Source organism: Hipposideros armiger, unplaced genomic scaffold (assembly GCF_001890085.2).
Source record: "Hipposideros armiger isolate ML-2016 unplaced genomic scaffold, ASM189008v1 scaffold_77, whole genome shotgun sequence".
Classification (NCBI taxonomy): Eukaryota; Metazoa; Chordata; class Mammalia; order Chiroptera; family Hipposideridae; genus Hipposideros; species Hipposideros armiger.
The window spans coordinates 13,912-25,096 of NW_017731427.1; the positions used below are offsets into that span (position 1 = coordinate 13,912).

Here is an 11,185-nt window from a genome sequence, read left to right on the forward strand (position 1 = left end):
CCCCAGCGTGTCTCTGCAGCCCCCGGAGCCGGGGCGAAGGCGGGCGCGGGGCAAGCCGGGCCGGAACCATGAACCGGAGTTTCCACAAGTCTCAGACCCTGCGCTTCTACGACTGCAGCGCCGTGGAAGTCAAGAGCAAGGTGAGCCCGGGCTGGCGGTGTGCGCCCCCCGCGAATGAATGGGCTCCCCGCGGGGCGCGGGGCGGGGCGGGGGCGCGCGGGCGCCGTCTGGGAGGCGCAGGGTCCCGACGTCCTTCCCGCCCCTCTGCGGACACAAAGCCCGCAGACCGGCGGGGTCGCGGCGCCCGGAGGGCCGGGGCCGTCCGCCCGGTCGCGCGGGCTCCGGACCCTCCGCGGGAGCGACCCTTTTGTTCCAGGAGCGGGAGGCGCCCGGCACTGCGCGCGGCAGCGGGGCCTCGGGGGCCCGGGCCGGGGGCGGGCCCTGGCCGCTCTGCCTGCTTCCCTGTGGAGAAGCCTCGGAGCCGGCGAGGGGAGGACCGCAGCCGGCCCCCGGCGCGCCCCAGGCCCAGCCCCCCCGGGCGCGCCGGGCCGACGGCTCCCCCCGCTGCCCGCGCCCGGCCCGAGCGTGCCCGAACTTGCGGGCGGCTTTGCGCCTTTGGGTTCCTGGCTGATAGGATCTGGCGCTTCTGCTCCTTGCGGGGGCGGTTCCTTCTCCCCAGACGATTTTGTCTGCAAGGGTCTTTGTGGGGGACCCCAAGGGCAGAGGAGGAGCTGCAGTTGTTTGGGGTCCTGGAGAAGGGGGCCCCTCGGGCCTTTCGCTGACCGCTGCCGGGAGCCGGCCCTGCCTGTCTCTGCGCCCGCTGCCCGCGGTACAGCGAGGCGGAGCCGCCTAGTGCTGGGAGGGCGGGGCGGGAGGATGGGCTCGGATCCCACCTGCGCGCACTCCGGAGGCGCGGAGCGGGTGGACCCTGACGGGTCTCCGGGGAGACGAGTCCAGCGGGCCGGGCACCCGAGCTGCTCCTTCCGGCGCAGGGGGTGGGGGGATCCTCTGTTGTGGGATTCCAGGGCATCCGGCGGGGCTGTGGGGGGCGGGGATCGAAACTGCAGTGAGTTGCAGGATTTCGTTCTCATCTTCGCTCCTCACGGATTATTTATGAACCCCTAGTTTTTAATAAGGTCGCACCGTTCAGCCGGTGATAATTCTGGGACCTCGCTCCCGCTTTAGCCCGGGAGTGCCCCCACCCCACAAATCACATGTGCCTGCCGAGTCGTGTGGGAGGAGAACTGCCAGGCATGCGTGGGGTTTCCACATAATTGTCTGTTTCTGTAGCTCATTGTCCACTACAATAGCCACTGAGCACGTGCGGTGATTCACTTTTTTACTTTTCAACAATTTGGAGATCATAGATTCCCAGACAGTTGTGGGAAAAAAATACAGAGACTCCTCAAAGGTTGTGACATCAGTGTCAGGCCCAGGGCCTCAGCAGACGTTGGCATGTGCTGAGATCACCACTTTTGTCGTGTGCACATTCCTGCAACCACCAGCACTGTCTGTCGGGAGAGGATCACTTCTGTCCCAGTGGCTCCTTGACTATAAGTACACTGACAGACGCTGGCATGAAATGCCGCCCCTCAGTTGCCCTAGCCACATTCCCGCTGCACAGTGCAGCTGCCTGATCAGATGCACAGCTCCAGGGGTACAGCTGGAGGAGACGCCCTTCCCTGGCCTCCACCGGCAGCTCTGGGCTGCTGGCCCCGTGCAGGCCGCTGGCGGCTGAGAGGATGGGCCTGTCTTTGTTTTTCCTTGGGGACTGGGGGCTGTGGGTGTGTTGGGGCCCAGTGGGGCACCTCAGGCCACCCTGATCCTGGGTTCCAGTTTACTTGCTGTGAACGCTCCCCTGGAGGTTGAGTAGCAGAGCTAGAGTTTTAGTTGCATTTGGGATCACCCCTGGAAGGGCCGCACCGCCCCGCCCTTGCCAGGCTGGCTGGTTCTGTAGCCCCTGCCCCTTTGGAAGGATGAACTTGCCTTACTGTTTGTCCAGAGGGCCCTACGTGGCTTTTCCCTCCGTAACACTCTCCCCCGACCCCCGGAGCAGGGAGCCTTTACTCCTGTTGTCAAAGTACAGGATGCCAAAGTTTATGACAGTGATGTGTTTCTCTGACCTAAGCGTGGCACCATAACACATGGGTTTGTATGTAGGGGGTTGAGTCCAGGTGGTTCTGCCTTCCACCACCCTTGTGAGCTTTCAGGCAAGTCATTTAGCTTTTCTGAGCCTCAGTTACTCGTCCGTGAAATGGGCATGGCCCTGTTCTGCTCACCTCCCAAGATCAAATGAGGTGGTGGGTATGAAAGTGCGCAGCACCCACAGTCGTAAGAGCTTTGCGCTGCGGCTCAGGGTTCTGCTGCATTTCAGAATAGTGGGTCTGACAGTCATCTCTGATTCTCAGAATAGTTGGCATCAGCCATCGGGCAGCTGGTCAGTTCCCAAAGCCTTGGGGACGTTATCTTGACCTGGTCAAGTCGCCTCCTACACTTCCCCAAACGTTTCTGCCTTACTCCCTGCGCTCCCTTGACTCCTGACCCTGGGGCCACCGTTCCCACACCTACTTTGACTTCAGCCTCTGCTCTGGAGACCTGCAGTGGGAGGGGAGGGGCTGTGCAGGTGTCTGGGGAGCGTGTTTCGGGCCAAAGGGAGCAAGTCTTGGCCCACCAGAAGGCCGCAGGAAAGCCAGTGCTGAGGGAGGGTCTGCAGGGGCGGAATAACTGGGAACAACTTGTCATTTGAGGAAAAGACAGAAAGTGACACAGTGACCCTGAGAATCCGGCCTGCCTTTAACTACATTAGTCGTTAATGGTCAGCCTCACCAGTGTCTGCACGGCCTGAAATCGGCAGGAACACAGTTATCCCCTCAGCAGTGTGCCCGACCCGGATCCGCCCTCTGCTTTGGGGCAGCTTCCGCACCCACACTGGTCTCATCCAAGGTCCCTTGCCGCTCCCGAAATGCTTTGGCTAAGAGTTTTCCCGTCCTGCCGACCTTCTCCTGCAAAGCCCACCCCTTGGCTTCACCGGGCCGGCTCGCTCTGCCCTCTGACCCCGTTTCCATGTTTCCCTCATCCTAGGGCCCTTGTCACAGTGCTGGCACAGGCTTCTTTTTCAGAGCAGGGGCCCAGGACCGTGTTCGCACTCACAGGGCTTGTGGCTATTGTGTTTGGGGGAGAGTAGCACTACTGAAGATTTTAATGCAGGTTTTGCTGCTTTGTTTAAATAACATTGGAGGCTTGTTTGGATTCTAAACACATTGTCCATTGGAGACATACTAGAAACCATTTCAGGCGCAAAGGCGGGTAATTCTCCTCCTGTCCAGGGTGAGCCCCGTGCAGGGCTGCCCCATGTCCCCCCAACCCTTTTCATGCACTCATCTTTGTTTTACAGAATCAGGGTCAGATTTTGTAGGCATGTTATTCTGTGGCCCACTTTCCCCCTTCAAATCAACAGTGTATTGCAAGTGTTTTCTTCAGTTGTAAATATTTTTAGAAAACATTTTAAAAATGACTACATAGTATTCCATCTTATGTGTAAACCATAATTAATGTAACCGATATCTCATTTGGGTTATTTCCAATTTTCTCTATAATAAACAGTGTTGTGAAATAACATCTTTATATTTAATTCCTTATATAAATGTATCATACAAAGTATGTAAAAAATACCGATTTTATTAATGCAGTGAAGAACTCCAATGTCTTTAAGTCACATTCCTTGAAGTGAAATTACTGGGTGAACAGTCTGCATGTTTTTCAGGCTTTGAATACATGTGGCTGATTTCTCTTACAGAAAGCCTCGGCTGCTGGCTTCTACGCCCTGTTCCGTGTCTGTCCCCCGTCTCACTCCCCTCCCTCCAGCGCCGGTTTTCTGCTTCTTGCACAATCAGATCAGTGAAATGCTGTCCCAAAGCCGTGATGTGTACTCTTGTGTAGGTGAATTGAACGTTTTCATGTCTGTGTCTTCCCTGCCCCTTTTCTTCTGTGTGTGCTCGTTTTTTTCTGCGTTACAGAGCTGCTGGTCCAGTCAGTGCAGGTGCTGGTAAGTCCGCGTGTCCCCCTGGTCCCCCACCTTGCCTCTGGCTGAGGTTGCCGGCTGCCTGGACATGTACGTCTGTCAGGTGGGATGGCTGGGCCCTTGCCTTCTGCGGGCCGGTTGAGAACCGCCTGACACGGTTTGACTCACCTGTGTGTGTCGGCTACACCCTTTTAAGGTTCCGGTTTTCTTGTATCTGTGCATGTCTGTGTTCAAACAGGTTCGGTGACTTGATTTGGGAAGTTATACCTATAGGAGACTACTCAGGGACCCAGGTGGGGACGTCAGTTCGTGGCCACTGAAGGTGTCACTGACAACCTCTGTGGCCTGTAAGCATCAGAAAGCCCTATGGCCCTCCCTGGTGGCACCTCAGCTGGTCAGGGGTTCCAGCCCATTCCGGGGACACAAGGTGTCTCAGGTTCTCCCAGTTTTAGGGAAGGGAAGGACTGTCAGGAACTGGAAGATGCAACCATCAAGGTGTCAGAATTTCTAACGTTTATGAATCGCGTCCACAGTGAACGAAAACCTTTCCCACGAAGGACCTCCTGGACCTTTACAGGAAGCGGGAGGGGCTGGGAATGACGACAGCAGAAGCGTCCACGACAGGTGGTTCGGGGTCTTGAGGGGTCTGGGTGTCAGATTTGTTCCGTTGACATGTTTACTGGCCCCCGGTTTCCTTTTGGCAGATTTCCGCTGTAAGCCTGGGGCGCGGTGGGAGCTGCTGTGCCTCCTTTAGCTCAACACACACCCTGTAGCCCTCCTCTGAGGCTGCCCCTGGGTGTAGAGACGGTTCACAAGTATTTCTTACAATCTGTTTAACCGCCCACCCCAATATGTGTATTTATATGCCAGACACTGTTCTAAATACACTGCGATTGCAGATAATAGTTCATTAATCCCTATCACAGCTGTGCGCTATGGGTTCCGTGGTCACCCCCATTCCATGGGAGACAACCCTGAGATCTGGGGGTCTCACCAAGCCACCCGCGGCAGCCTGGCTCCAGAGCCCATGGGCTTCTCCCCAAGCTCTCTGCGGCCCCTGCTGGAGGAGGGCTCCTGACCGCTCCCCCCACGCAGCCGTGGAGGCCCCAGCCCCTGCTGCGTGGAATGGCGAGACCCCGGCTGTCTGGGTCTGCTGCTGGCGCTTTGGGAAAACATCTTGCTTTACAGCCTGAAGGCGAGTCCTCTACGCAGCAATCCTTCTTGAGGTCTGCTCCACCATCCAGTCATGTATTCGCTTGCTGAACAAGTGCTATGTACCAGACATGGGCCTCATGCTGGGGCGCAAAGGTGGCCAAGAACGACGGTATCCCCACCTTAAAACGTATGGACCAGTGAAGTTGCGCTTGGTAAATGGCCACATTTGGGGTGGGCTGGGTGTGGGGGGTGCTTCATTCTGATCACCAGAGTGTCACCAAGGCCACAGCTTCATGTTTGCTGGAGACTAGAGGCTCTTGGGGCACACTGCCCATCCCGCCACCCAGCAGGACCCATCACAACTCGAGATGAGTTGGCTTGTCCCCTCCCTGTGTTGCTTCTAGGAGCAGTTGGGCTCCGGTCTCCAGGTGTACTCACCTGGGGGCCCCTTGGTCCCCTCCACTGTACTTGAGTAGGGGGCCGGCTCAGAAAATGAGCTGCATTTCTTAGCAGTATGCTCCAGGGAAAGGGTCAGCTCTGAAATGGGAAGGCAGTGCTTTGCGCAGAGTAGGAACCCAATCAAGGTCAGATGAGTTGAGTTCAGAGGCGGAGACTGGCTTTTCCTGGTGGCTGCCAGCTCAGAAGTGGTACGTTTGGGGACCTTAGGAGAGAATTACTTTTTGAGGAAGGCAACCACCCACCCACCATTGGGCTTATTCCCAGGGTGTCTAGGAGAGGGGTGAGTGGCCTTGTCCCCTCCCTGCTGGCCCCAGGAGGGGAAAGGGGGGAGAAGATATGCTACACAGAAGCGAGAAGCTTTGAAAGTTAAAAGGAAGATGACTGCAAGTCCACACTGCCATTTCTGCCATTGTCAGTGTCCTCTGATTTCTTGAGTCAGAAACTACTGGCCGGGAGCTTCTGGGGCCCCGTCTGCAGCCCCCCATCAGCGCCAGCTCTGGATGCGCCCCACACGTGGGGCGCACCCCCTTCCGTGTGGCCTTGTTGGCCCTGCATGTGTCCTCTGCCACAGCCACGTGGGCAGCCCCGTGCAGCACAGGACAGCTGGCAGGACCAGCGGTGACAGCAGTGTCCTTTGATGCCTCAGTTCCCTGTCCCCTAATTCAGTGCTCCCAGGTTCCTGGGGTCCAGGCGTGTATGTCCTGCATCTCCACCCCCGACCCATCCCTCCAGTTCTCCCCGAGGCCGTGTTCCTCGCTGGGGCTTTGCGCACACGCTCGCTGACAGACGACACCAAGTCCGCTCTATGTTTTTGGGTCTGTGGGGAGCATTTTACTTGGGGGAACAAAAAAAGCCTTTGCTGCTTAAAGACTTTCAAAACCACCCAAGTCGTCCCGCGTGGCCTGGCCCTGTTAAATTCTTACTTTGCCCACCTCTCCCGGTCCACGGGCTGACCGTCCAGCAACCCGACCGTCTCCCACTCGTGCCCACGGAAGCTCAGCATTCTCAGGGAGCTGTTTCAGACCCCCTCGCTGCGCCAGCCTCTCTCCTGTGTGAGGTCCAGTGAGTGTGACTAAAGCACACTAATCTCAGGCACGCAAATCACGTTTGCACGCCTGGGTGGCCACTGCAGAGCAAGGTGTGGAACTTTCAGCCCCAGCCCCTGTGTAACCACTGTGGGGTCCCTGTCACCCAAGACGAGTGTGCCGGTTCTCGGACATGACAGACTGATGCACTGCTATGTCCACAGGGCCGTCCACGCTCTGTAAGTCAGTGCACCTTATTTCAAAGGATGCCACATGGCCTGCTGTGCTCCATCTGCGGGGAGGTGCCCGCGGCTGTGTGCACACGCTCAGCCTCCACGTGCTGTGGTGCTCATTACGTCTGTGGTGCTGCCGAGCACGGGCCTCCCAGGACACAGCTGTCCGGGGAGGTCCTGCTCAGTCCAGCCCAGAGCTCGGGGTGGCTGTGCTCGGCTCAGGTGGGCAGACTCGCGCACTGGCCTTGACTGGATTCGGGTGGGGCGGCTGCTGAAGGACATCCGAGGACGTGGGAGTCCTGAAGACCCAGAACCACAGCTTGTGAAGTGTTTGTTCGTGAATAAATCAAAACAAATCAGGAAGACTCTGTCTCACAGAATGTGAGGTCCCCATCACTGACGCGTGAAGGGCTTTCAGAGGCGTTCGATGCTGTGGCCTGAATGGCTGCTGTCGTGCTGCGCTTGGCTTTCCTTTAGTCACAGCAGCTTCCGTGGGCCCTGCTGGTGGCTAGTGGGCCAGGCACCGAGGGAGGTGGGCAGAGTGGGCCTGGTGCCAACTCACAGGTCATGGGACATCTCATGCCACAGGCTTCGATGACGGTGGGTAATTTTCCCTTTAAAAAGTGCCTGAGTTTCCCATGTGCAGTGGAGACCCCAGCAGCATCAAACGTGGTGGCCGTGGAGACCCGTGTAGCCTGGGAAGCTGGCCTGTGTCACCTGCAGCTCACACCTGTGCACACCTGCACAGGTTGATGGGTGACTGTGCGACGGACTTTGGGAGTCTCTGCTCCTCAAAGAGTCCAGCCCTGTGAGCAGGTGCGTTCTTCCCCACGTGTCACACCAGGACGCTTGTCGGCCACACCAGGCAGCAGAGCTGAGGCAGGACGTGCAGTACCGATGTGGGGTCCCAACGTTCCCCCTCGAGTGGCCTCGTTTGGGGACACGTGCTGTTTGTTGTGGAAGGGCACGGAAGTCCCCGGGAAAGGCCGTGCAAGAGAGACCTGGGGGCCATTCAGGTGGTCAGCTGTGCGGGAGGAGTTTGGGGACTGAAGTTACGTCAGCATCCTGTTTTCCATGGCACCCCACCCACAGCTCCTGACCTCACTTCCCTCGCTGGTCTGGAATGATAACGGGGTGTTGCTATGGGACAAAACAAAACTCTGCCTGTAAGGGGGTCCGTCACATGGAGGAGGAGGTGGCACTCGGCCCCTGGTCCATGCTCCGCTTGGGCACACCAGCAGCCCACAGATGCAGGCCTCAGAAGGGTGCAGGTCCCAGCTGCACGCGAGCGTGCTCCCCTCGTTGGGAGCTGTCGCAGAGGCTCTGGGTCTGGACAGACGTTGCCCAAGGAATGCTTTTGTGCGACACGTGTGCCAGGCAAGCCCCATTCTGCTGCTCCCTGCGAGCTCAGTGCCACCTGTCCCATCCACCCCCCTTCTCAAGCTGGGAGCAGTTTCCCGGGGATGTGCCTCCACTGCTTGTCAGCGGAGCTCTCCTCAGCACCTGGCCCTGGAGATTGGACGGGACGTGTGTGTTTCTGGGCACGCAGCCGCTGTGTGGAGCATGGCGGGAGCAGCTGCCCCCAGGTCCCATCTCATGGAGGAGAGTGCGGGTGGAATGACCTGTCGTCAGTCTCAGTGACATGCCACGGCTTCATTGCTGGGAGCATCACTTGCGAGCCAGGCTTCCCGCCAGCCGTGCTTGGTGCTCAGGACCTCACACCTGGGCTGTGGAGAGGAGGCCTGGGGCGTGGCCAGGCTGTTCACTCACCTGACCAGGGTTCCAGCTGTAAGCGAATGGCCAGGTCTTAGACCCTCAATGCTGCACATGCTCCATCTCGTCCCCATGGTCCCCAGATCCCACCTCCTGGAGACAGACAGCACCTGCTCCAGACGTGCTCTGAAGTCTCATCATGAGTCCCTCCATCTCTGTCCCCAGCGCTGCCCACCTGGCCACGGCTCCAGTACCTCTGCCTGAAGTGGGTTTCTGCTTTAGGGCTGTCCCGTGAAGGCAGCCCCGTGTGCGCCAGCGCCCCCTCTCACAGCACCAGGGTTCCCTTGCACTTTTTCCCCAGCTGCTGGGGCAGCCCAGCTCTGGCTCACACTGTACCCTCACCCCAGGCCAACGGCCCTTTGTCCATGCTGTCAGCTGTCCCTTCCCCCAGGCAGTGTCCCTGCCCCTGGCCTCCCACTTGGAATTCTCGTCCCACCGTTGCAGCTCTTTGGGTTTTATTGGAATCCCTCCACCTCCGTTGGCCTTAGCTCCTCTTCAGCAGCCTTTGCTGTGGCAGCTTATTGGATCCTACCAGGTCTCAGGCTCCTGGTGTGTAAAGTGGGAACGGTGTCAGCTCTGGTTGCTGCTGTTGAGGTTAAAGACCAGCACGCAAAGCCTGGTGCTGCCCGTGCTTCTCTCCCACATTGGAAAGCCCTCGGGCAGAGGCCACAGACCATGTCCCCAAACCCGCGTCCTGCACGCTCAGCCTGCCCCCCGCGCCTGCACTCAGCAGTGCTGGGTCCCTGGGTGCAGATCACACACTTGCTCACAGTGGTGACCACAAGCACAGTGGGCTCTCGGTCCCCAGCAGTGACCCGGGCAGCCTCTTGCAGGACGTGGGGCTTGTCTGAGCGGTTCTGCAGGTGCCCACGGCTGTGCCATCGTTGCTCTGCCTCGCGGTGGGTGGATGGGCACAGGAAGAGGCCAGCCCTGCTGGGAGCCCCACCCTATCTGACTCACAGGTCTGTGGCCCGATGTTAAACTGTCCCAACGTGTCAGCCCAGGAAGTCATCCCACAGCAGGGTCTCCCACGCTCCGACAGATGTAGGTGCCTCGTTGGGTGGCAGCCTGTGCTCTCTGATCGCTCCCTAAAGGGAGGTCGTTCTGCAGTGTTTCAGTGGCGTACATGTGCACACACGCTCCTTGGCCCTGTCCCCAAACTGTCTCGAAGTGCTCATACTGACCTATAAATGCGTGCCTCTTAGATCTTTCCTGGTCGCCCTTCCTGACAGAAGCCCTGACCATGCTCTAGGTTGCAGGGCTCTGAGGGTCTCAAGGGAGTCCAGTCTCTGCAGTGATTGGTTCAGAAAGGGGCATGTGACCCCCCGCAGTGAGATAGAGAGGCCTCTTCATCCAGGTGTTGTGCTGTGACCCAGGAAGAGGGGGACATCAGAGCTAACAGCCCACAGAACCATCATCACTGCAGCACCGGACGGTACAGTGAGGGCCTGCTGATCTGGCCGTCGGCCTCGGTGCTGCGGTGGGGGAGGTGCGCCCGCCCTCTCTCTGTCCTTAGAGTCCTACCTGTGTCCTGCGGTCTCTGTGTTTGTGATTGCACGTTTGCATGTATGATTGATCACCATCGGGCTTTCAAACCATCAGCCCCATGAATACACCCAAAGTGGCACATGGCCCTGCCGATATCTGGCGTTCAGTAAAATGTTGTTGAATGAATGAATCCTGAAAACCCGCCCATGGCGTGACTGCTGGTTAGGGAGCTGGGGCAGTAGATCGGGAGCCGGGGCCCAGCCCCACACGCCCCTGCGCCCCGCCCGGCTGCCTCCCTGGGCTGTTCTGTGCTGCCCCCGAGCAGCTGTCGACCTAGTGGGATCACACTGTAGGTTCAGCTTCACGTCGTGCTTTCTTTCGCTTTCTGTACTGTACAGGCTTCCCGAGTCATGAGCTCTGTTGGCATCAACATATTTCACCCCAGGAATGTGCCTCATTCGTTTGGGGAGCTTTTACAGTTTCCATTTTCCAGTATTGTAAATATTTTGAGGAACATTTTCCGTTGTAATTCCTGTGCTTCTGATGACCTGACCGCCTGCGGTTGCTCTCACCTGACAGGCCGGAGCTGGGGCTGCACACGGTCACCCCGTGGGTGGGAACCTCAGTTGGGGTGAGGCCTCGGTGGGGATGAGCCCTGGCATGGGGGCGGGGCCAGGGCTTTTGGTTTGGGAGCCCTGGGCTGTTCTGCCTTCAGCGAGGGCTCAGAATGCTGCCACCATCCCCGGGGTCACGTGTGTGCATCACTTTAGGTCTTCAGTTACCGGGGCATTTGTGTGTGAAGGGCATCGTAGGCCCTGAACGCCCCTTAGGAGTACCTTTTATACGAGATAAACCCAATCTTTGACAACAGGAATACGACCAGGGAAACCAGTGCACACACGCTGCCATGGACCAGTCAGTGGGCAGCAGAACAGGAAGATTTAGTGTCCAGGGCACTCCTTGGCCCCTCGAGATAAGGGCAGTTTCAGGATAGCTGGAAGGACTGTTGTCCTGCGGACTTTTTTTTTTTT

General features: G+C 58.3%; 1 protein-coding gene across 1 annotated transcript in view; it reads left to right on the forward strand.

The window, feature by feature from the left end:
• The first annotated feature begins 14 nt into the window (after positions 1-14).
• The window catches only part of PARD6G (par-6 family cell polarity regulator gamma), a 66,421-nt gene continuing 55,250 nt past the window's right edge, over positions 15-11,185 (forward strand). Inside the window, exon 1 of the mRNA XM_019643339.1 lies at positions 15-140. Within this exon, the coding sequence (XP_019498884.1) occupies positions 69-140 (72 nt within the window). The 5' untranslated portion in view covers positions 15-68. The remainder of the gene's footprint in view (positions 141-11,185) is intronic.